General features: G+C 43.0%; 1 protein-coding gene across 2 annotated transcripts; it reads left to right on the forward strand.

Annotated features, from left to right (window-relative positions):
• The first annotated feature begins 95 nt into the window (after positions 1–95).
• si:ch211-282j22.3 (ER degradation-enhancing alpha-mannosidase-like protein 3) lies at positions 96–22631 on the forward strand. Of its 2 annotated transcripts, none has more exons than XM_020465759.2 (20): positions 96–1768; positions 1958–2003; positions 2335–2435; positions 2825–2864; positions 3199–3311; positions 3597–3750; positions 10484–10618; positions 10710–10815; positions 11366–11463; positions 12042–12167; positions 12499–12582; positions 12657–12740; positions 12867–12991; positions 13123–13288; positions 13377–13531; positions 15202–15313; positions 15496–15672; positions 17031–17196; positions 19331–19528; positions 19970–22631. In XM_020465759.2, exons 1-20 carry the CDS (start codon positions 1626–1628, stop codon positions 20227–20229), a joined length of 2589 nt encoding a protein of 862 aa, XP_020321348.1. In that variant the 5' UTR covers positions 96–1625; the 3' UTR covers positions 20230–22631. The 2 variants fall into 2 exon arrangements, with proteins under 2 accessions (XP_020321348.1, XP_020321349.1); XM_020465760.2 differs by having other exon boundaries at positions 97–1768; positions 19331–19516.
• Positions 22632–25519: the final 2888 nt, after the last annotated feature.

The raw sequence follows: 25519 nt of genomic DNA on the forward strand, positions 1-25519 counted from the left end.
CAATGTGTAGAAGGGAGATTCCTAGATGTGTAGTATCGGTGGAAAAAGTTGTGTTTGTAAACTGTGGTAGTCCCCATGGTGCTGGAGATCAGAGGTGCCCAGTGAGAGGAAGGCAGGTTGATGTTGCCAGGATCAGAGTAATGCAGAAGGTGTCATATGCTGAGGCAGTGAAGATAGTAGTAGTGGAAGATGGGTCCAGGGGCAGGTAGAGGCCAGTAGAGAGTGATAGGAATAACATGGGCTTTAGTAAGATTGTTTTTTGAGGGGGCGTTCATGGCCAGCAATTCTACCACAGAAATGGAACGCAAATGACAGAGGGTAGATGTTGTGGTGGCAGCTGCAGAGAATTACTTGGGTTTACGAGATTTCACTGCATTCACAAAGTGTAATGAATTCATACTACGGGATAGTAGGCGGTGGCATGCACCGCCTTGTTTGCGGACCGCCATAAAACAAAGATACAATCTCAGTATCTCCACTTACATTCGAATGTGATAGCCAAGCCTACATTTAGGCATACTTCATAGTCTAGTAATGCATACGAAAGGATAGGCAGTGTTGTTTTAAAATTGACCATGCTTCTCCGGTTGATCTAGCAAGTTAAAGAAGTATGCCTACATTGTAACTCAATATTATGGCTATAACTGATCATGTAACTTTGAAAACCAGCAACCTTTGACGTCAACATTCATATCGTGATACGCTCCATCACGATACAAACGACGTAAATCGGGCTTGTTCGACATTGCAGGCGACTGCCGACTGACTGATCCACAAAGAACATTGTATCATAAATAACTACTCATTATTATTTGTAGATCAGCGAGTCATACTGGGACGGTGTTGATCCTCTCGAACACGGCCAATGTCTTCCTTTTACTTCTGCCGCCTCGACCAATAGCGTCACGAGGTATCATCAAAGCTCGTCGTTTGTAGTAGACTGCTAGCTAAGTAAGTAGCCACCAAAGAAGCTAAGCACCGTCTGATTTGATTTCTCCCTGGGGTTTCGACGGTTTGGTTGAAAAAAAAACCATTTGGGTCGGGAGACAGACGTTGTCCGTGTAACTGGGGCTGACACGGAAGAGGAGGGCTGTGTTGCAATACGAAGCAGACATCACCACTGGCTCCTCTTTGTTAATTAGCTAGCTAAGTTCGCTAACTAGTCAGCTGAGCTGATGGGAGTTCCTTCCTGTCATTTTGAGTATACGCCTGATTATAGACTGGGAAATCACGCTAGTGAACAGAAGAGGAGCTTCGTGTGTGATTCAAAGTATATGGACATAGCTAGATAGCTTGCAAGCTCGGTACACCCACACATGTCTATTGTGGCAAAGTTCAATCTCCAACGTACCCGGTGGTTCTCTTGTTAGGCTCGCTAATTATTGATCCTGGCAAGGGTAACATGCAAGTAACCTGATTGTTGTTGTCAATGAGCTATTTTGACAGCTAAGCCCATCAACTGTAGTGGAGACAACCAGTTGTCAAGTCTCTGAACTCTAGTGCTTGTCCATGAGACCACTTCATGCAGGTTCCGTTAGAAGAAATGCATTGGACTATATGATTTTTCAGGGACGTCATTGAGAGCACAGGAACACCCACTTGTGTACAGACGTGTCAGAGATTAAATGGGTGCAAAGCTGTTTTGCTGGCCACAGAGTTCTCCTGGCATTGCCATGATGCTGAGAGCCCTACTCCTTACAGGCCTTCTTAGCTGGGCCAATGGCCAGGAAGGTCAGGCCATGTTACCAGAAGAAAAGAGCAAAATCAGGTGAGATAACAACCGTGTGTGATCACACTCCAGCATTGCGCAATGACCACCTTTTACTGAGTGGCGAGGTCTGTGCTGTGAAGAGGAAGGGACTAAATCGTTGAACACACCAGCACTTTACCTATCTGTCATCTTGTCTGTTAGAAATGACTTGGTTATGTTGATGTAGTATATTTCTTTCTGTTACAGGGACCAGATCGTTGAGATGTTCGATCATGCCTATGGCAGCTATATGGTAAGTCTGTCTGACCACATAATTTCTAATAACACATCAGATGTATGCCATTTTGCATTATTATTGTCACTTTCAACTACATTGGGCAAAATTGGATGCTTCAGGCCATAGCTATGGCTGTTTGTCTGTTACTGACCATGTAGCTGGCCAGGGCATGCTTCTGTTAACTGTTTTGTTGATATTGTATTCTTGCTCAAACAGCTCTCTGACTTGACTGTGTGCCATCCACTCGGGCCTATACTTCCAAGTTCAAACGTATTTAAACAAGTGTTCCTCCTAATTAGTACGTGTACCGTACCCTGACTGCACCTGTTCCCTGATTCTGCCACAGAAATACGCCTACCCAGCGGACGAGCTGATGCCCCTGAGCTGCAGGGGGAGGGTGCGTGGTCTGGAGCCCAACAGGGGAGACATCGACGACTCTCTGGGGAAGTGAGTACAACCGCACGTTTCTCAATATGTAACGCTCATGGGAAAAGGAAATGCATTTGGACTTGATGTGGGAAAGCCTGTTATACTCTGTTTGACGTGACCAATCCGAACCCTCTCTGGTTCTTCCTTAAGACCTTGTATGTAACACTTGGCCTGGAAACACAATAGAGGATGGCTATGGTGAAGCTGACATGGAGCAGGATCTAGGTTGTGTGTGCAGAAGTTCATCCTCCTGACCTGGGTCATATTCATTAAGCACCAAATGGAATAAGACGGCTGAAACAGGGAGGGACTATCTGAACTTGTCCAATAACTACAGTTTTCAAGGTTTTGTTGCAAACATTTTTGCTATGGTGTCCCCTAACAAATATAACCTTGTTTTCTCCTAGGTTCTCCCTCACTCTGATTGACACCCTGGATACTCTGGTGGTGAGTATCTGATCCTGTCTGTGTGGCTATAATTGTAGTCAGCAGTAGTACCACAAATGTCTATAGAGAAATCGATGAACAAATGGGATCCATTTTCACGACAACCCCTCAGAGCCACACACATAAAGTACATGGCAGTATAGAGTAAATGGATAGCCCTTCTTTCTAATGGTTCTGGAAACTAGCAAAAATCATTGAAATGTAGTAATTCACAGGAATAATTCATGTTTGTTTTTTTCAGGTAAGTTTCTCATTTGTTTAGTCTTAAGTATTTAAACACCTATTTCTTCAGTCTTTTCCCCTATTAACGAATGTTGCTTGTCCGTGTTTCCAGGTGTTGAACAAGCTGGACGAGTTTGAGGATGCGGTGAGGAGGACGTTGAGGGATGTCAGGCTGGACAACGATGTGGTGGTGTCTGTGTTTGAGACCAACATCCGAGTCCTGGGGTACGAACCTATACAATGCATTGTCTCACTACGACACAGTAGTTCTCCAAGATCGTGTATGATACTGGTTCAAATGTGTAGTTGGACATTATGTTCTAATAACTGTACGACTTTATCATATAGTGCTGTCAGTGTTTAGATGGATAGGAAATTGTCCAGACATTTGCCACGTGCTCACCACACCATCATGTTGCTCACCACACCATCATGTTGCTCACCACACTATCATGTTGCTCACCACACCATCATGTTGCTCACCACACCATCATCTTGCTGTCCCTACAGGGGCCTGCTGGGGGCGCATACGATGGCGGACATGCTCCGTCAGCGGGGGGAGAGGATGCAGTGGTACAGAGATGAGCTGCTCCACATGGCCAAGGAGCTGGGCAACAGACTGCTCCCTGCCTTTAACACCACCAGTGGCCTTCCCTACCCCAGGGTAATACACCTCACTCTTCACATGTCTGCTTTTCACGGTTCCCCTGGGCGCAAGCCTTGTTTATCAGAACTCTGTTTTTCCACAACGTCAGAAAAATACTAAACGATTCAGGTCTGAAAGGAGTGACCAGCTGAATGTGAATAGAAGATTCAAAGTGATTCAAGATAGCGTTGTAGTCGAATAATTATCTGACAATACGCATGTAGTACATACAATATACATTTATTTATTTTTTATGGGTAGATTAGCTTTAATATTGCAGCTATTATTTTAAATAAATATATTAACCCCCCAAATATATTGGGGATTGGAAATGATGCAGACAATTACATTGCTACAAAATGTTTTATTTAAAAACTACTAATAATAATGTCCAACTTTATTATTTTCCCCAAACCCTACATCCTAGGACTAGATATTGGCTAATAAAACAATACTTACCCTTCCAGTTTATACAGTCTACATACTTTTCTCAGACAGTATATTTTACATTTTAGTTACCTTTTGTTTGTTTTTAGTCCCAGCCTTCAGCTACCCTCAACCCCTCCCATCTATCTCTGAAGAGCATCCAGTTTTGATTTCTAGCAGCCACATATTTTTTCCCACTGTGCTGCGATGTTTCACAAAAGTTCTGGACCTTTCTGTTCTCATAGTTTCTCATAGTAAATGAAAGATAAACACCTTTGCTAAGAGTATTATTATATTATTGATCGATTTGACTATGACTTTTCAAATCACCCAGCAGTGCTATTTGCAGAGTTAGCTCCAAGTACATCAGCCATTCCTGAACCTGCAACCAAAAACAAGCTACATATGGGCAGTACCAAAACAAGTGATCTCATGATTCTGTCTCTTCAAAGCACAATCTGTAGAGCTAGGATGTTTGTATCCCTTCCTTTAACACCACCAGTGGCCTTTCCTACCCCAGGGGAACACACAAAGAATTTTGTATTGTAGTTTAAATAAAAAAATGCAAGTTTTGAATCTGGCATTGTTTTGTGTATCAGTCCATAGACTATGTGCCATGGAGTATGAACATCGAAAATCTCCTCCCAAGTATTTTGCAACCTGTATGATGCAGGTGTAAATGTTTTGGTCCTTAAATTAACTTTGGTCTGCAGGGCCGACAGACAACTTCCTTACCTTCTCCCCTTTCCACTTACCTCTCCCATTTTTGCATAATGCTGCAATCATTTGGTTGTAATTTTGGATAGAGCAGACATTTCCATATAATTGTGTTAGCTGAATGTGTGACGTAACTCCACCAGACCTATTTATGAAATCATTTACAAAGATTATACCGTTATTTTATTTTTTTAAATATCAATTAGTAAATTTGAGTTTAACCATAATATTTGTTCTAATATTTGTTCAGTCTTTTCTGGTGGATTAAACTGAAATTGCAACCAGCTTTCTATTGCTTGTTTTAAAGATAGCGATATTTTGGAGATAATGTTAAAATGTAATCTGAATGAAGGGGAAAAGGCCATTCTTGGAAACGGGGTGAGCCGTTCTTACTTATCTGCTAGAGAATCAGTTTGTATTCAAGTATAGTTTTTGTAATGACTGAAGCCTTTAGTGAGAGGTCCAATGCTTTAATATTTCATCCTTTCTTCCCTCTGAATTCATATGAATTATAGAAATAGGAAAAATGTCTGGCTTGCCATTCCAAATAAAGTATATATTTTTTTTCTCATATAATTTAAAGAGCAAGTCTATAGGTGTAGGCAGGCCCATAAGTAAATAGGTAATATGGAATATGACTAAAGAATTAATCAGGGTGATTTTATTTTATTTTTCTCCCACAAATATACTACATGACCATCTCATTCCAAAATCATGGGCATTAATATGGAGTTGGTCCCCTTTTTGCTGCTATAACAGCCACCATTCTTCTGGGAAGGCTTTCCACTAGATGTTGGAACATTGCTGTGGCGACTTGCTTCCATTCAGCCACGAGCATTAGTGAGGTCGGGGACTAATGTTGAGCGATTAGGTCTGGCTCGAAGTTGGCATTCCAATTCATCCCAAAGGTGTTTGATGGAGGTGAGTTCAGGCTCTTTGCAGGCCAGTCAAGTTCTTCCACACCCATTTTGACAATATTTCTGTATGGACCTCGCTTTGTGCACGAGGGCATTGTCATGCTGAAACAGGAAAGGGCCTTCCCCAAACTGTTGCCACAAAGTTGGAAGCACAGAATCGTCTAGAATGTCATTTTATGCTGAAGGGTTAAGATTTCCCTTCACTGGAGCTAAGGGGCCTAGCCCAAACCATGAAAAACAACACCCGGACCATTATTCCTCCTCGACTAAACTTTATAGTTGGCACTATGCATTGGGGCAGGTAGCTTTTCTCCTGGCATCCGCCAAACCCAGATTTGTCCGTAGGACTGCCAGATGATGAAGCGTGATTCATCACTCCAGAGAACGCGTTTCCACTGCTCCAGAGTCCAATGGCGCCACACTTTGCACCACTCCAGACAGCACTTGGCATTGCGCATGGTGATTTTAGGTTTGTGTGCGGCTGCCCGTCCATGGAAACCCATTTCATGAAGCTCCTGACAAACAGTTTGTGCTGACGTAGCTTCCAGAGGCAGTTTGGAACTTGGTAGTGAGTGTTGTAACCGAGAACAGACAAATGTTACGTGTTTCAGTACTCAACGGTCCTGTTCTGTGAGTTTGTATGACCTACCACTTCGTGGCTGAGCCATTGTTGCTCCTAGTTGTTTCCACTTCACAATAACAGCACTTACAGTTGACTGGGGCAGCTCCAGCAGGGCAGAAGTTTGACGAACTGACTTGTTGGAAAAGTGTCATCCTATGACAGCGCCACATTAAAACTCATTGAGCTCTTCAGTAAGGCCATTATATTGCCAATGTTTTCTATGCAGATTGCATGGCTGTGTGCTCGATTTTATACACCTGTCAACAACCGGTGTGGCTGAAATAGCAGAAACCACACATTTTAAGGCATGTCCACATACTTTTGTAAATATAGTGTATGTTTGTTAACTTACCATTTTAAGAAGTACCCTGATAATTGAGTGTTCATATAGCTGTACCATGATATTTGAGTGTTCATATAGCTGTACCATGATCATTGAATGTTCATATAGCTGTACCATGATAATTGAATGTTCATATAGCTGTACCATGATAATTGAGTGTTCATATAGCTGTACCATGATATTTGAGTGTTCATATAGCTGTACCATGATATTTGAGTGTTCATATAGCTGTACCATGATATTTGAGTGTTCATATAGCTGTACCATGATATTTGAGTGTTCATATAGCTGTACCATGATATTTGAGTGTTCATATAGCTGTACCATGATATTTGAGTGTTCATATAGCTGTACCATGATCATTGAGTGTTCATATAGCTGTACCATGATATTTGAGTGTTCATATAGCTGTACCATGATAATTGAATGTTCATATAGCTGTACCATGATAATTGAATGTTCATATAGCTGTACCCTGATAATTGAATGTTCATATAGCTGTACCCTGATAATTGAATGCTCATATAGCTGTACCATGATAATTGAATGTTCATATAGCTGTACCCTGATAATTGAATGTTCATATAGCTGTACCCTGATAATTGAATGTTCATATAGCTGTACCCTGATAATTGAATGTTCATATAGCTGTACCCTGATAATTGAATGTTCATATAGCTGTACCATGATAATTGAATGTTCATATAGCTGTACCATGATATTTGCACCGTTAAGCATACTGTAGCTGCGACTAAGTAATCCTCTAATTGTCCTCCAATGTTCCACCCACTAAAACCTCTCCCCGTCCCATTGGGTGGCTGACCATCCCTGTACACATGGATCCTTTAAGACCGGTATTTCCAAACTAGGGTACGGCAATGCCGTCAGGGGTACGCCAAATAAAAACGTGAGTCACTTTTTTTTTTGTATTACTTTTTATTTGATTTTTAATCTTCACATTTTCAAACAGTCCATTTATATTTTCCAATGGGACAATGCATTTGGGTGAAGTTGTTCTCGACTGAGTAGCCATGTTTTCACTGCCAAAAATAAAATGAAACCATCTAGTGTTCAGCGAAATAATACAATGTCAAATAATTAACATCCAATCACATTAACTGTTACTCTCTCGTGGGAATTTCACTTAACGGTCCGTATGGAGCCAAACGTAGCTGCTGCTCATGTTGGTATCTGTACTGATGGTGCAAAAGCCATGACAGGGAGACATAGTGGAGAGGTAACACGCGTGCAAGCAGTTGCTCCTGACGCCACTTGGGTCCACTGCAGCATCCACCCAGAGGCTCTTGGGTACACTGCAGCATCCACCCAGAGGCTCTTGCTGCCAAGGGAATGCCTGACAGCTTGAAAGACGTTTTGGACACTACAGTGAAAATGGTTAACTTTGTTAAAGCAAGGCCCTGAACTCTCGTGTATTTTCTGCACTGTGCCATGATATGGGCAAAGACCATTTTACACTTTTACAACACACAGAAGTGAGCAGGTTATCAAGGGGCAAAGTATTGACATGTTTTTTAAAATTGAGAACAAGCTTAGTTTTCTTTACTGACCATCATTTTCGCTTGCATGATGATGAGATTCTCACACGACTGTCCTATCTGGGCAATGTTTTTTCTCGCCTGAATGATCTGAATCTTGGATTACAGGGATGCTCCATAACTATATTCTATGTGCGAGACAAAATTGAGGCTATGATTTAAGAAGTTGGAGCTCTTCTCTGTCTGCATTAACAAAAACAACACACAGGTCTTTCCATCATTGTATGATTTGTTTTGTGTGTGCAAATGAACTCAAGCTTACAGACAATGTCAAACGTGATATAGCGAAGCACCTGAGTGAGTTAGATGCGCAATTACGTAGGTACTTTCCCGAAATGGATGACACAAACAACTGGATTCGTTATCCCTTTCATGCCCTGCCTCCAGTCCACTTATCAGATATCTGAACAAGAGAGCCTCATCGAAATTGCAACAAGCGGTTCTGTGAAAATGGAATTTAATCAGAAGTCACTGCCAGATTTCTGGATTGGGCTGAGACCAGAGTATCCTGCCTTGGCAAATCGTGCTGTTAAGATACTGATGCCCTTTGCAACCACGTACCTATGTGAGAGTGGATTCTCGTCCCTCACTAGCATGAAAACTAAATACATGCACAGACTGTGTGGAAAATGATTTAAGACAGACTCTCTCCAATACAACCCAACATTGCAGAGTTATGGGCATCCTTTCAAGCACACCCTACTCGTTAACACGTGGTGAGTTATTCACAATTTTCGATGAACAAATACGTATTTTTTTTAATGTAAGATGGTTAAATAAAGAGCAAAATTATTGATTATTATTATTTGTGCCCTGTTCCTATAAGAGCTCTTTGTCACTTCCCACGGGCCGGGTTGTGACGACAACTCACTCATTCTATTGTTTAATAAATGTATAGTGTGTGTGTGTGGCAGGCTTACAATGATGTCAAAAAACAAAATTTGAGTGCACTGACCCTGGTGCAGCTGGAAGTTGAATGTTTGAAGGGGTACGGGACTATATAAACTTTGGGAACCACTGCTTTAAGAGATAGGAGTCCTCCTTCAAAAAGAGCTCATGGTGCCACCTACAGTACAGAACCAGATCCGCAGCCAACATAATTTTGAACACCTTTGCCTCAGTTGTACTGCATCTCGCTATGAAAAAATATACACTACCGTTCAAATGTTTGGGGTCACTTAGAAATGTCCTTGTTTTTGAAAGAAAATCATTTTTGGTTCATTTAAAATAACATCAAATTGATCAGAAATACAGTGTAGACATTGTTAATGTTGTAACTGACTATTGTAGCTGGAAACGGCTGATTTTTTTTAAAATATATTTTTTTAATGGAATATCAACATAGGCGTACACAGGCCCATTATCAGCAACCATCACTCCTGTGTTCCAATGGCACGTTGTGTTAGCTAATCCAAGTTTATCATTTTAAAAGGCTAATTGATAATTAGAAAACCGTTTTGCAATTATGTTAGCACAGCTGAAAACTGTTGTCCTAATTTAAAGAAGTAATCAAATATATATTTTTAAAGCTGGTTGAGAGAATGCCACGGGTGTACAAAGCTGTCATCAAGGCAAAGGGTGGCTACTTTGAAGAATCTCAAATATATTTTGATTTGTTTAAACTTTTGGTTACTACATGATTCCATATGTGTTATTTCATAGTTTTGATGTCTTCACTATTATTCTACAGTGTAGAAAATAGTAAAAATAAAGAAAAACCCTTGAATGAGTAGGTGTGTCCAACCTATTGACTGGCGCTGTATATCAAATACTCCACACAGGTGTGCCAACTAAAACATATCCCAGACAAGATTGAAGAATGGGACAAGTAGACAAAGGGAATATAAGTCAGTGATTGTGTCTGTTGCAGTTTGTATGAATTTCCATCCCTGAATCCAACTCTAGACTTGATGTGTGAATGAGTATACAGTTTGGCTGTTTAAGAAGGGATGCCAACTTGAGCAGGAATGGGAATATTTTATTAGCCAATATCTAGTCCTAGCTGATGGAGCTTGGATACACCCACCCACACACACACACACACACACACACACTGGTCCCCTGTTGTGACCCATCTTCCCAAGCACCTCTGAGCAGTCGCACCGTTTGATTATTCTGTGCCGCCAGGGCCACAATAATATGCATACAATATACTTCTGTTTGTTTGCAGGTAAACCTGAGGTACGGGGTCCTTAATCCCCTGTCACGCACAGGCACTGAGTCGGACACCTGTACAGCCTGTGCAGGGACCATGATTCTAGAGTTTGCTGCTCTCAGTCGGCTGTCTGGGGAGGCCGTGTTCGAGGTACATTAGTAATTCCAGTAATAATAAATATATATTGTTTGTATTTATGAACCCGTGGTGTGTATGAAGATGTGTTTCTGTGTCCCAACAGGAGAATGCTAGGAAAGCCCTGGACGTCCTGTGGGAGAAGAGACAGAGAGGAAGTGACCTCGTGGGCACAGTCATTAATATCCACAATGGTGACTGGGTCCGCAGGGGTGAGCCAGAGCGCCACTGTCACACACTCAGCCGCTCAGACAACACACACTCAGCCGCTCAGACAACACACACTCAGCCGCTCAGACAACACACACTCAGCCGCTCAGACAACACACACTCAGCCGCTCAGACAACACACACTCAGCCGCTCAGACAACACACACTCAGCCGCTCAGACAACACACACTCAGCCGCTCAGACAACACACACTCAGCCGCTCAGACAACACACACTCAGCCGCTCAGACAACACACACTCAGCCGCTCAGACAACACACACTCAGCCGCTCAGACAACACACACTCGCCTACACCAGCACACATGGCCACCCACTCTCACATTTAAAAAGTCCAAATGTTGCTGGAGGAACAAACATTTTATCACCTCGCACCATGTGATGACACACCCTCTCAGTTCCTTTATCAGCCATTAGTCACTTCCAATACTACTAGCTGGGTTTGGTTTTGAATATGTGTGTCTCCGCCTGGTTGTTATTCCAATTTTAGATCAGTCAAAATCTTTATTAACAGTGTCTCCCTTGCATCTCCAGACAGTGGTGTGGGTGCTGGCATTGACTCCTACTATGAGTACCTGATGAAGGCTTACGTTCTGCTGGGAGACAACGTTTACCTGGAGAGGTTCAACACTGTGAGACCCAATCTCTCTACTCTCACTAGCTGCTGATCTATTGCAATGTTTTGCTCTATTGCTTGTAGAGAACACTCCAATTTGTCAGACAGCATTTTTACATTTAAATGCTACCGGCATCCAGATTGCAGAACCAGATAACATATGCATGCATGTTCATTTCAAATGTAAATGTCCAGATGAACTGTGGCCAGATGGTGATCAGATGAAAGTTATCAGATATCACAAGGTCTATATTATTGTCATTGTTTCCCCTATAGGCATTTTGCAGTGGCGAAGTTAGCTTTGAAACTGCAGTTTTTCTCTCAGCCCCATGACGAAATGTGTACAATTAGCTTAAAAACAGAAACATTGTGTTTCTGCGGCCAAGATGAGTCTTAAACCGGCCACGGACGCTACCATGCTCCCACCCCTTTACCACCGCTGTTGTGAAAATTCCTAGTGGAAACACTGATTCATGAAGTGTAAATGGGGTTTCAGTCACATCACTGATCTAACCTCCCCCCATATCAACTCTACACATCATACATAATGTGAGTGTATTTAGTGACGCCTGCTGTCTGCTGTGTCTCCTACAGCATTACAGAGCCATCATGAAGTACATCAGCCAGCCTCCGCTGCTGCTCAACGTGCACATGCACAACCCCACGGTGAGCGTCCGCAGCTGGATGGACTCCCTACTCGCCTTCTTCCCCGGCCTGCAGGTGAGTCCCATGACACCGCCTCTATCATCGCCACCACTTGGCATGGTTAGCCCCTTCATAACAATATGATGCAGGCCGCCTCCCAAATGGAATCCTATTCCCGATTTATTTTGCACAACTTTTGTATGCAAATGTCACACGAATTCATGAGACCCTTTGCTTGGATCATGACATCATCATGACCACACATCTATCCACTACCGCAGAAGACTGTTTATTTATTTTATTTGGTTGAGTTTCCATCCGTTTCAATGGGGTTGTAATGAACAGGTGTACGCTCTGAAAGTGAATCGCTCATAGTAAAGACTGAATTATCAACCCTTGGCCATAGGTTCTGAGAGGAGACCTAAAGCCAGCCATAGAGACCCATGAGATGCTCTACCAAGTCACCAAGCAGCACAAGTTTCTCCCTGAGGTAAGGAAAAGTGACATTTGAGTCAATATATCTGCTCTCAGCTTTGCTTGACTGTGTTTTTCCTAACGTTGCAGGCTTTCACCACCGAGTTCAGAGTTCACTGGGGTCAACACCCTCTGAGACCAGAGTTTGCAGAAAGCACCTACTACCTCTACAAGGTAATGCAGTTTGGGTTCCCACTGGGAAAAGTCAAAGGTGCAGAGTAATGGTATACTCTGTGTACATGAGTGAACTGCTTGAGAGAGGGGTTGAGAATGGGATAGACCATGTTTTCCCTTCCACAGGCCACAGGCGACCCCTACTACCTCAGGGTGGGCCAGTCCATAGTGGAAAAACTCAACACCCATGCCAGGGTACCTTGTGGGTTTGCAGCTGTGCAGGACGTCCGCACAGGGGCCCACGAGGACAGGTAGGGGATCGCAGCGAATCATATGGGTTAAAACCTCCGGTCATATCCACTGATTCCATGGTGCTCTTTGAGCAAGAGAGCTCAAATTACATAGCAATACGTGTGATTTCAAACATTCCCTTTCTTTGTAGGATGGACTCGTTCTTCCTGGCGGAGATGTTTAAGTACCTGTACCTTCTGTTCTCTGAGAAGAACCAGCTTCACTTCGACATTGACGACTACATCTTCACCACCGAGGCCCACCTGCTGCCTGTCTCCCTGTCCACCTCACAGCCCCCTTGTCGGGGCAACAACACGGTGAGGCTGAGTCAGTTACCAACAGTTGTGTTGCGTTAAGTTTCAGCTCTTCTGACCATATCTGCCATTTTGTGTCTATATGTTCCAGGAAGCGCCCACTGCCTTGGAGGAAGACCTGTTTACCTACTCCTGCCCCAGCACCCAGACCCTTTTCCCCAACAACCCCTCCTTCGCCAAGACCATAAGGGACAGCTACAAGTACCTGACTGGGGTGGGCCGAGCCTTCCACGCTTCGCCTGTCAGGTTTGTGTGTGTAGAGTTCATAATGAGAGTATTCAGACCCCTTAACCTTTTTGTTATGTTACAGCCTTATTCTAAAATGGATTCAAAATAATAAATATTCCTCAGCAATCTACACACAATATCCCATAATGACAAGGAAAAACAGGTTTTTAGAAATTGTTTCAAATGTATTAAAAATAATCAGAAATTCCTTATTTACATAAGTATTCAGACCCTTTGCTATGAGATTCGAAATTGAGCTCAATTGCATCCTGTTTCCATTGATCATCCTTGAGATGTTTCTACAACTTGATTGGAGTCCACCTGTGGTAAATTCAATTGTTTGGACATGATTTGGAAAGGCACAAACCCGTCTATATAAAGTCCCACAGTTGACAGTGCAATCAGAGCAAAAACCAAGGATTGTGTCGAGTCACAGAAACAGGGAAAGGTTCCAAAACATTTCTGCAGATTGAAGGTCCAAGAACACAGTGGCCTCCATCATTCTTAAATGGAAGAAGTTTGGAACCTCCAAGAAACTCTTCCTAGAGCTGGCTGCCCAGCCAAACTGAGCAATCGGGAGAAGGGCCTTGGGCAGGGAGGTGACCAAGAACCTGATGGTCACTCTGACAGAGCTCTAGAGTTCCTCTGTGGAGATGGCTGTCCTTCTGGAAGGTTCTCCCATCTCTGCAGCACTCCACCAATCAGGGCTTTATGGTAGAGTGGCCGAAGAGATGCCACTCCTCAGTAAATGGCACATGACAGCCTGGCACAAAAGGCACCTAAAGACTCTCAGACCATGAGAAACAAGATTCTCTGGTCTGATGAAACCAAGATTGAACTCTTTGGCCTGAATGCCAAGCGTCACGTCTGGAAGAAACCTGGAACTATTCCTACGGTGAAGCATAGTGGTGGCAGCATCATGCTGTGAGGATTCAGCGGCAGGGACTGGGAGACTAGTCAGGATCGAGGCAAAGATGAACAGAGCAAAGTACAGAGAGCTCCTTGATGAAAGTCTGAGGTCCTGAGCAGGTTGTCTCAGAACCTCAGACTGGGGTAAAGGTCCAACAGGACAACGACCCTAAGCACACAGCCAAGACAACGCAGGAGTGGCTTCGGGACATGTCCTTGAGTGGCCCAGTCAGAGCCCGGACTTGAACCCGATCGAACATCTCTGGAGAGAACTGAAAATAGCTCCCCATCCAACCTGACAGAGCTTGAGAGGATCTGCAGAGAAAAATGGGAGCAACTCTCCAAATACAGGTGTGCCAAGCTTGTAGTGTCATACCAAAGAAAATGTGATGCTGTAATCGCTGCCAAAGGTGTTTCAACAAAGTACTAAAGGGTCTGGTGTCTGAATACTTATGTAAATTTAATATTTCAGTTTTTTTTATTTAATAAATTGGCAAACATTTCAAAACTGTTTTTTCTTTGTCATTATGGGGTATTGTGTGTAGATTGAGGGGGGGGGGGTCAATTTTAGAATTAAGGCTGTAACGTAACAAAATGTGGAAAAAGTTGAGGGATCTGTATACTTTCTGAAGGCACTTGTAGTAAATGTTGTGTGGCTGTAAAGACCTACACATTCACTAAAACTGATTTTGCTTCTTCCGACATCCTTTGTGTTAACCGTCATCCTTTGTGTTAAGTGACTCTGACCTAGCCACTGATGAGTCTGTGTGTGTTTGCAGGGGCATCGAGCTGCCGCTTCACGACCACGGTATGGAGCCTGTTGAGTTTCTGAGGAACATGGGCATCTCCCTCACCCCACTGAGTGAGGCTGGGGCAACAGGGACACTGGGGGTAAGAAGCGTGGGCAGCTTTTTGATTTCTTGCTCTCTATTGACCAGAGCCCGATCAAAAGTAATGCACTGTGTAGGGAATAGGGTGCCATTTGGGACGCAAGCTATTGTTTAGCAGGGAAACATTGCCCTGTCTCATTAATGCCCCTGTGTAATTAATAACACCAATGTACTTATTTTCAGGAGGTACATAAAGGTGTTTACAGGGTGAAACTGGTGGCAGAGGTGACCCAGACCACAGAGGAGGAAGAAGTAGAGCCCCTCCTCGTTCAGCTCATATCCCCCCCGTTTCTGGGTAGAACGGTCCTGACTGCAGGGCCAGCTAAGTTTGGAATGGACCTTACCAAGCAGGAGCACGGGGTTAGCTTTCTTGAATCTTACATTCATTTCTATTTATTTTGTATTTTTATGTCACTCAAAATATTGATACTGTAAGAGATGGGCATGCACCTTTTTGTCCCCTTACATTTATGACCCAAATTAAATATCGACTCATGTTAGTTTTGGAGATCTCTGGATGTCTGTCTCAATACTGTACAGAGTATTTACAGGAATCTCTTACTCGCTCACTCACTTACTCACACATATACATACACCTTAGCCAAATACATTTAAACTCAGTTTTTCACAATTCCTGATATTTAATCCTAGTAAAGCTTCCCTGTTGTAGGTCAGTTAGGATCACCACTTTATTTTAAGAATGTGAAATGTCAGAATAATAGTAGAGAAACTGATTTATTTCAGCTTTTATTTCTTTCATCACATTCCCAGTGGTCAAAAGTTTACATGTGATGCTGCCACTCCTGTGCTTTAAGGTTGGGATGGTGTTCTTCGGCTTGCAAGCCTCCCCCTTTTTCCTCCAAACATAACGATGGTCATTATGGCCTAACAGTTCTATTTTGTTTCATCAGACCAGAGGACATTTCTCCAAAAACTACAGTCTTTGTCCCCATGTGCAGTTGCAAACCGTAGTCTGGCTTTTTAATGGCGGTTTTGGAGCGGCCTTTCAGGTTCGGTTATAGTGCTCGTTTTACTATGGATATAGATGCTTTTGTACCCGTTTCCTCCAGTATCTTCACAAGGTCCTTTTTCTGTTGTCCTGGGATTGATTTTCCTTTTCGCACCAAAGTACGTTCATCTCTAGGAGACAGAACGCGTCTCCTTCCTGAGCGGTATGACGAATGCATGGTCCCGTGGTTTTTATACTTGCGTACTATTGTTTGTACAGATGAGTGTGGTACCTTCAGGCGTTTGGAAATTGCTCCCAAGGAAGAACCAGACCCGTGGAGGTCAAAAAAAAAAAAAATCTGAGGTCTTGGCTGATTGCTTTTGATTTTCCCATGGTGTCAAGCAAAGAGGCACTCGAGTTGGAAGGTAGGCCTTGACATGCATCCACGGGTACACCTCCAATTGACTCAAATTATGTCAATTAGCCTATCAGAAGCTTCTAAAGCCATGACATCATTTTCTGGAATTTTCCAAGCTGTCAACTCCGTGTATGTAAGCTTCTGACCCACTGGAATTGTGATACAGTGAATTATAAGTGAAAAAATCTGTCCGTAAATAATTGTTGGGAAAATTACTTGTGTCCTGCACAAAGTAGATGTCCTAACCGACTTGCCAAAACTATAGTTTGTAAATTTGTGGAGTGGTTGAAAAATGAGTTTTAATGACTCCAACATCCGACTTCAACTGTACATACCCTGTTCCTCTCCCAGGTGAAGGGCAGCATCGTGAAGACCTCCCCTTACACAGCGTGTGGACCCATAGAGAATGCTGAGGACCTGAGCGGGCACATTGCCCTGGCACTGCGTGGCGACTGCATGTTTGCTGCCAAGGCCCACAGGCTACAGGAGGCTGGGGCTATCGGAGTCATCTTCATAGGTGAGGAAATGGAACACACACACCCCCATTCTGCTTGTCCCCCTCTCTCTCTCTCACGCCTCAACACCATCCAGCTCCCCCAGGACTGCCGGGCAAAAGAAACACCAGCAGAGAAGCACGAGATTGAACTTCACTCAACTTTACTAGTTTTGACCCTTTAGTTTACACTATCAATGTTTCCCTCTGTGGGTATTGTTATCAAATATCCATATTAGCCCCTTTCGATGCAACAAACCAAAACAAATTCAACTGTGATTTGGTTTTAGGCAGAGCGCATCGTCGGAGGATTCTATTGCATTGACGGACACAAGCTGTCACAAGTAGATGTGCTTGTTTTGAGAACAGAGCCGCATGTAGCCGCGTTTGCACATTTGTTATTTTTTGCTAGTTAGTGAGTTATTAGCCAAATTATAGCTAGTTTCTAGTCAGCAATAGGGGAGTGATTGCTTCCTACATTTTTATCCATCTTTCAAAAGCGAGTTTAGTAAATGCTGTGTTCACGTCATTAACTCTGACTTGCTTACTCATTGTAGAAAGATGATACTCGAGTATCCCACTTGGGAAGTATCAGAATCAACCAATTGGAATCTCTACACAAATAACTTATGTTAATTTTATCTCTGAGGTCCCGAGTTTCTGACATGACATGAACTCCGCAAAAGACTAAAGAGCTTTTTTTATGTTTTCAAGGTGCAGTATTGTATTAAGAGACCAGCTTGAATAAGCCAAAAGGCAGAGGGTAGCAAAGCCTACATTTTCATCTGATTCTCTGTAATAATAATGGTATGGGGGGCCTCCCGGGTGGCGCAGTGGTCTAGAGACAGTCAGTGGCCCAGGCTGTCCGCGACCGGGAGGTCCATGGGGCGACGCACAATTGGCCTAGCATCGTCTGGGTTAAAGGGGGTTTGGCCGGTAGGGATATCCTTGTCTCATCGCGCACTAGCGACTCCTGTGGCGGGCCGGGCGCAGTGCACAGTGTTTTTCTGACACATTGGTGCGGCTGGCTTCCGGGTTGGATGCTGTGTTAAGAAGCAGTGTGGCTTGGTTGGGTTGTGTTTCGGAGGACGCATGGCTCTCGACCTTCGTCTCTCCCGAGCCCGTACGGGAGTTGTAGCGATGAGACAAGATAGTAGTTACTAACAATTGGATACCATGAAATTGGGGAGAAAAAGGGGGGTAAAATTAAAACAAAAATAATAATGGTATATGGTAATAATGGAATAATAATAATGGTAATAATGGAATAATAATAATAATAATAATGGTATAATAATAATAATGGTATATGGTAATGGAATAATAATAATGGTATATGGTAATAATGGTATATGGCAATAATGGAATAATAATAATGGTATATGGTAATAATGGAATAATAATAATAATAATGCATTTTACTTTGAAGTGTTTTTTTGCATCACGCACAATACACCATTTTCAGTCATCGACTTGTCTGAAGGAAAATGTTAATGTCACGGCCCATGCATAATGCTTTTTAAAAGTCTCATGGTATGTAGACCTACATTGAACATCACACATGGCTACTGGTGGCTGTATCATAAAACAGCAATTGCAATTTTATGGGATGCATTTTTTCAATCGTTTTTGATGGTAGACCACTCTGGTAGGCCTACATTGTGATCAAATAGCCACACTAGCCTACTTGGCCACTAACTTAATGTGTACACCCTTAAAACTGTAACTTAGTGTGTACAGAATTTTCAAGTTACCACTCAGCAGACCTGAAGTTTGCTCATTGCCGAAAACAATTAGAGGGAACATTGCTCAACACACCCACTCATAGCCCATAATATCAGCACACAGCCTGTTACTCTGCTGTAAGAGGAGCTTAGGAAAATAGCTTAGTGGGGCCTAACCTAGATTTAGAAGGCCATATTGGTCTGGATTGTTAGTGTACTACTTACTGAAGTAAAAATCCCAAACGGTTGGTTTTGGGGAACCATCACCTACTTTATCAGTGTGAGTTTACAGTAGCTCTTCTTTTTACCTCTTAAGATCAGAGTTGGTTCACAAACGGGCTTTGATCAATATGGCATTCCTCTTTGAGTTGACAAGCCCTCCCCACTTGTGTTTTGAAAAACAACATTTCCCATAACTCCTCCGTCCCTCCTAGACCACCGGGAGGGGAGTAACAGTGCAGAGACGCCCCTGTTCCAGATGGTGGGAGACGGAGGGTCCACAGCTGACATCACCATCCCCCTGGTGTTCCTATTCAGCCAGGAGGGGGCGCTGCTCACCTCTGCTCTGGAGGACCACAGCAACGTCGATGTACTGATGCTGCCCAAAGAGAGGCGGCTAGGTAAGACAACGGGTAAGAGAGGGGGCCTGTGCAGAGCCCATGGTCTGGTAATACTGCTCCCCACCGGAGACCAGGGTTCAACCAATGCATCTATCATACTGTTCTCCCACTTACCTGTCTCCCCCTCTGTTTCCAGCAGCTAAATCAAGTGTAAAATGTACAAAATCTAAAAAATAAAAAAGAGGTGGCCTGCCTATGGGACTGAAGCTATAGGGGTTAATTATGCGGGGGAAGAGTTCTAAATTGAGCAAAGGTGAAACCTAACAGACATTTTAATGTTGAACTCTAGAATCAGTTGTTTGGGTTCAATGAAAAATAACACTTGGTAACTTAAATGTGTGCTAGATGTTAGAGGTGTGACAGATTACATGTTTGCCACTGACTGTCTCTCCCCCTGTCTTCCTTTCTCTTTCTTGTTCTCACTCTGTCTTCCTCCTGATCACTACTCTTCAGACAAAGCAGACAAGCCCCTGGGGAAGATGAACATCAAGTTCCGCCTGGCGGAAGAGGGGGAGCTGGAAGACGGAGAGGCCAGAGGCCCCACCCTGCAGTTTGTCCTGGAGAAGGGAGAGGTAGTGTTGGAGGAAGAGGAGTACAAACAGCAAGGAGACAGTTGCTTGACACCTGGAGACGATCATATGCCATGTTTCTACGGACAAACTGCTGCCTCGCCTCCCTCCCACAGCGCCAACGACCCTAATACAGACCCCTGATCTCAGTTAGGTTCCTCAACCCCCTCCCACTGACCAAGGGCCTGGGCTCCCCAGCACTGATCCCTGGTCGGTGTCCAGAGGCACGTTGATGTGCCAGAGAGGGCCCTGCTGCACGCTCTGGACTGGACTGACTCAAAAGGGGACCTTAGCAGTGTGACAGTCAATCCCATTGACTCACTACCCCTTTTAAAATCTGAGGGTGGTCTCGTACAGTTGAGTTATTGGAACTGCAGTATTTATTAATGTATAGGAAGGGATGGGCATGGGGCAGGTAGCTAGTTAGTCTTACCTTGCTACTGTAGCCTCAAGCCAACTCAGTTGTGTTGTGGAGATGACCGATTTAGTCAGATGATTGTAAGAGAGAATTGATAACAACACATTTCAGAGAAATAGCTGAGGTAAGTGTGGGAGGGGATATTGGGCTGATATAGGGAACCCACTTTGTCTGAGGCCTTGTGTTTGAGTCTCTGTACTGTAGGCTAGATTGTGTTGAGCGGCTGCACTGACAAGGGGATTGTACTGTCCCCTGTAACAAGTTGGTATCCTGTCAATTCAGCGGCGTGTGAGTGAATTTACAGTGTGGCTACTAGTGTTATTTTGAAGATGAATATGTGAGGAATGGGCTCTCCTGACCAAAGGGATGTGTTAACACTCACAAGAATGCTTTTAGAAAAAGGACAAGGCGCCATTTTGGGTGAACCGATGAGTTCAATTTTATTTATTTTGTACTGGTAGCTACATCAGGGAAATGTAAGAGTGAAAAAGATGTGTGTGTGCAATCGTTACTACACTACCAAATCAATACCTTTTATCGACCTTAGTCCTGCATGTTTCATTTTTCAAATGTCAGTCGGTTATGTAAACACTACATCAGTCCGATTTCCGCAACAACTAAGAGCATTGAAGCGCGAGGCTCAACTCCTCCGCCGTTTTGGGTCCCGTATAAACCACGTTGTAACATGAAGTGCAGCCGCGCTCATGCGCGGATACTGTGTGAGGAGAAAGTCTTGCACTGCGCTTCACTACATTTTTGTAGTGCTGCTCATGGCAACGTCATGACGCTGAGTCTACCAGCTCTAGGTTGGTAATCTGCCGATCTTCAGCACTGCCCCTGTGCCACCAGACGGCCTATAATGCCATGCACTTCAGCACACCGGCATCTTCCTCCTAGAGCTATCGTCATGGTGGGACCATACATCCAGGGACTTCTTCCCAAGCAGCTCACAGCACATCAAACACACCGTTGGTGTTTTCTCTGTTCGGTGTCCTCATTGCAAACATCCTTTGTATGATTCTTTGTGTGTGTGTGACTCTTTGTGTGTGTGACTCTTTGTGTGTGACTCTTTGTGTGTGTGACTCTTTGTGTGTGTGACTCTTTGTGTGTGTGACTCTTTGTGTGTGTGACTCTTTGTGTGTGTGACTCTTTGTGTGTGTGACTCTTTGTGTGTGTGTGACTCTTTGTGTGTGTGTGACTCTTTGTGTGTGTGTGACTCTTTGTGTGTGTGACTCTTTGTGTGTGTGACTCTTTGTGTGTGTGTGTGTGACTCTTTGTGTGTGTGTGTGTGACTCTTTGTGTGTGTGTGTGACTCTTTGTGTGTGTGTGTGACTCTTTGTGTGTGTGTGTGTGTGTGACTCTTTGTGTGTGCGTGTGACTCTGTGTGTGTAATTCTTTGTGTGGACAGTAAGAACATCAGACTGTTATTTTTCTCTGTCTCCATCTTTCTTTTTGCATTATGAGATTACCTGGGCGTGTGTGTGTGTGTGTGTGTGTGTGTGTGTGTGTGTGTGTACCAAGACGAGTTAAGATGCAGCAGCCATAACGTTTCTATTTGTATGATCAGATGCAGTCACTCACATCCGCGTATTGTATCATTCCTGAGTCTCAATATTGATCTGCCAGGTGTTTTAATCACTTTTGCATGGGTTTTATATTTAATATATTTTAAGGTGTAAAAGTGGGTTATATTCCCAATGTCCCTGTGGAAACATGGGTACAAACCGTACCCATGTATAGAGAAAGTGTTTTGTCATGACAGAGTACATGATTTCTTCACAGTTAATGTTTTGTGTAGTAGACCTCTCATTGTTGCTGCTTACTTCACTTGAAGTCTTAATCCACCACAGCCACCTATAAACAGTACTTGTTGATTTCAAGGCAAAGTCCATCTGTATCTATGGTTTCTGTGACCATTACTGTTCACTCAGAGAAGAAATGGACATTAAAAATGATTTGTCTTTTTGGGACATTTTGGAAATGTTGACTGATCCGGATAACTGAACCTCAAAGTGCCAAAGTGATTATTTCTGATAGTAGTATCAGATAATGTACTTTGTCTTTTGAGAAGTATTATTTGAGCGCTGAAGCACCTGATCTTGTCAATAAATTAAGAATCATGATCTTAGTTTTTCTTCATCCCTCAACAAAATATTACAATGTAGATGTTTTCAATGATCACATTTGTTCATAGAGGTATCTAGGTAGGTTTATGAACTAGTAATGGCTCTATAACTTTAGAATGAATGAGATTTTATTCTATGTCTGTAACGGGGGTCTTAGTGATGTAACACAAAATTCATTCCAAGATGACGTCAATGGCCATTAAGTGTCATTTGTGGTCATGACGACCACCACCTTTTGTTTGTGGGGATTCAACCATACTCCGACTTGGATTTTTGGATGAAAGCAACCAAATTTGGAGCCCAGTATCCGCTCAAAGGGAACTACTGGGAGCCCCAACCATATGTGTCCCAAGTGACACCCTATCCCCTATGTGCTCCACTTTCAACCAAGGCCCATCATCCGTAGTGCACTATATAGGGTGCCATTTGGGATGCACATAATGTATCACTTCACACAGAACAAAAACAGACTTTTGACTACAGATGCATGTGTGTGTATTAAGGTTTACTCTAACCATAGATGTTGCCTTTAGGAGTAAATTACAAGAGAGTGTGCTTTGTAGCTTCTCAATGAGCCAGGATCCAGGTAGATTTTTCATTTAGTTCAGTATAGGGTTGCACATTTTGGGGAATATTCAGAGGTGGAAACTTTCTGTGGGAAATAATGTGAATATGCAAATGAATATTAATACCATTTAATTGTTGATGTTTTTTGCATTGGATATATTTACCATATCATATGGACACAAACATAAACCTTTTACCTTATCATAAGTAGACAATTGCAAATGATTTAATCCTTCCAAAATATATTTTTTAAATGATTTATTTACAAATCTAACTTGAATTAAATTAGTTGACTCTTCACATGGGATGATTTCACTGAACAACAAAAGGGAATATTGAATGATCCTCAATGATCCATTGCATCTCCCAAAAACGATAGTCTAGAAACTAAAGCTTTGGTTGTCTTCCTCTCAAGCTTCCATGTCTTCTCCCTGGACCTCCTCAATGTCCACCTCTTGAACATCAGACTCTGAGGCCTCATCTTCACTGTCACTTTCCAACCTTGTTGAGGATGGCTCGTTGTCAGGCTCAAAAGCCTCAATTGCCCAGATGGCCACCAATTTTTCAACCCTTGTATTGGTCAGCCTGTTGCGTGCTTTGGTGTGTGTGTGTCCCCAAACAAGGACCAGTTGTGCTCTGAGGCAGCTGATGTTGGTGGGATTTGGAGGATGATTGAGGCAACAGGGGAAAGAGCCTCAGATCCACAAAGTCCCTTCCACCAGGTAGCTGATGAGATACAGTGCCTTGCGAAAGTATTCGGCCCCCTTGAACTTTGCGACCTTTTGTCACATTTCAGGCTTCAAACATAAAGATATAAAACTGTATTTTTTTGTGAAGAATCAACAACAAGTGGGGCACAATCATGAAGTGGAACGACATTTATTGGATATTTCAAACTTTTTTAACAAATCAAAAACTGAAAAATTGGGCGTGCAAAATTATTCAGCCCCTTTACTTTCAGTGCAGCAAACTCTCTCCAGAAGTTCAGTGAGGATCTCTGAATGATCCAATGTTGACCTAAATGACTAATGATAAATACAATCCACCTGTGTGTAATCAAGTCTCCGTATAAATGCACCTGCACTGTGATAGTCTCAGAGGTCCGTTAAAAGCGCAGAGAGCATCATGAAGAACAAGGAACACACCAGGCAGGTCCGAGATACTGTTGTGAAAAAAAAAATTTAAAAAAAATTGATTTCCCAAGCTTTAAACATCCCAAGGAGCACTGTGCAAGCGATAATATTGAAATGGAAGGAGTATCAGACCACTGCAAATCTACCAAGACCTGGCCGTCCCTCTAAACTTTCAGCTCATACAAGGAGAAGACTGATCAGAGATGCAGCCAAGAGGCCCATGATCACTCTGGATGAACTGCAGAGATCTACAGCTGAGGTGGGAGACTCTGTCCATAGGACAACAATCAGTCGTATATTGCACAAATCTGGCCTTTATGGAAGAGTGGCAAGAAAAAAGCAATTTCTTAAAGATATCCATAAAAAGTGTTGTTTAAAGTTTGCCACAAGCCACCTGGGAGACACACCAAACATGTGGAAAGAGGTGCTCTGGTCAGATGAAACCAAAATTGAACTTTTTGGCAACAATGCAAAACGTTATGTTTGGCGTAAAAGCAACACAGCTCATCACCCTGAACACACCATCCCCACTGTCAAACATGGTGGTGGTAGCATCATGGTTTGGGCCTGCTTTTCTTCAGCAGGGACAGGGAAGATGGTTAAAATTGATGGGAAAATGGATGGAGCCAAATACAGGACCATTCTGGAAGAAAACCTGATGGAGTCTGCAAAAGACCTGAGACTGGGACAGAGATTTGTCTTCCAACAAGATCCAAAACATAAAGCAAAATCTACAATGGAATGGTTCAAAAATAAACATATCCAGGTGTTAGAATGGCCAAGTCAAAGTCCAGACCTGAATCCTATCGAGAATCTGTGGAAAGAACTGAAAACTGCTGTTCACAAATGCTCTCCATCCAACCTCACTGAGCTCGAGCTGTTTTGCAAGGAGGAATGGGAAAAAATTTCAGTCTCTCGATGTGCAAAACTGATAGAGACATACCCCAAGCGACTTACAGCTGTAATCGCAGCAAAAGGTGGCACTACAAAGTATTAACTTAAAGGGGCTAAATAATTTTGCACGTCCAATTTTTCAGTTTTTGATTTGTTAAAAAAGTTTGAAATATCCAATAAATGTCGTTCCACTTCATGATTGTGTCCCACTTGTTGTTGATTCTTCACAAAAAAATATAGTTTTATATCTTTATGTTTGAAGCCTGAAATGTGGCAAAAGGTCGCAAAGTTCAAGG

This window comes from Oncorhynchus kisutch, linkage group LG29, assembly GCF_002021735.2.
Source record: "Oncorhynchus kisutch isolate 150728-3 linkage group LG29, Okis_V2, whole genome shotgun sequence".
Taxonomy (NCBI): Eukaryota; Metazoa; Chordata; class Actinopteri; order Salmoniformes; family Salmonidae; genus Oncorhynchus; species Oncorhynchus kisutch.

Bases quoted from the DNA above. Each gene is read 5' to 3' on its own strand.
- si:ch211-282j22.3 (XM_020465759.2), top strand. From the start codon at position 1,626: ATGGGTGCAAAGCTGTTTTGCTGGCCACAGAGTTCTCCTGGCATTGCC. The intron at 2,004-2,334 runs GTAAGTCTGTCT...ATTCTGCCACAG, and splicing joins ATGCCTATGGCAGCTATATG to AAATACGCCTACCCAGCGGA. The intron at 12,741-12,866 runs GTAATGCAGTTT...TCCCTTCCACAG, and splicing joins GCACCTACTACCTCTACAAG to GCCACAGGCGACCCCTACTA.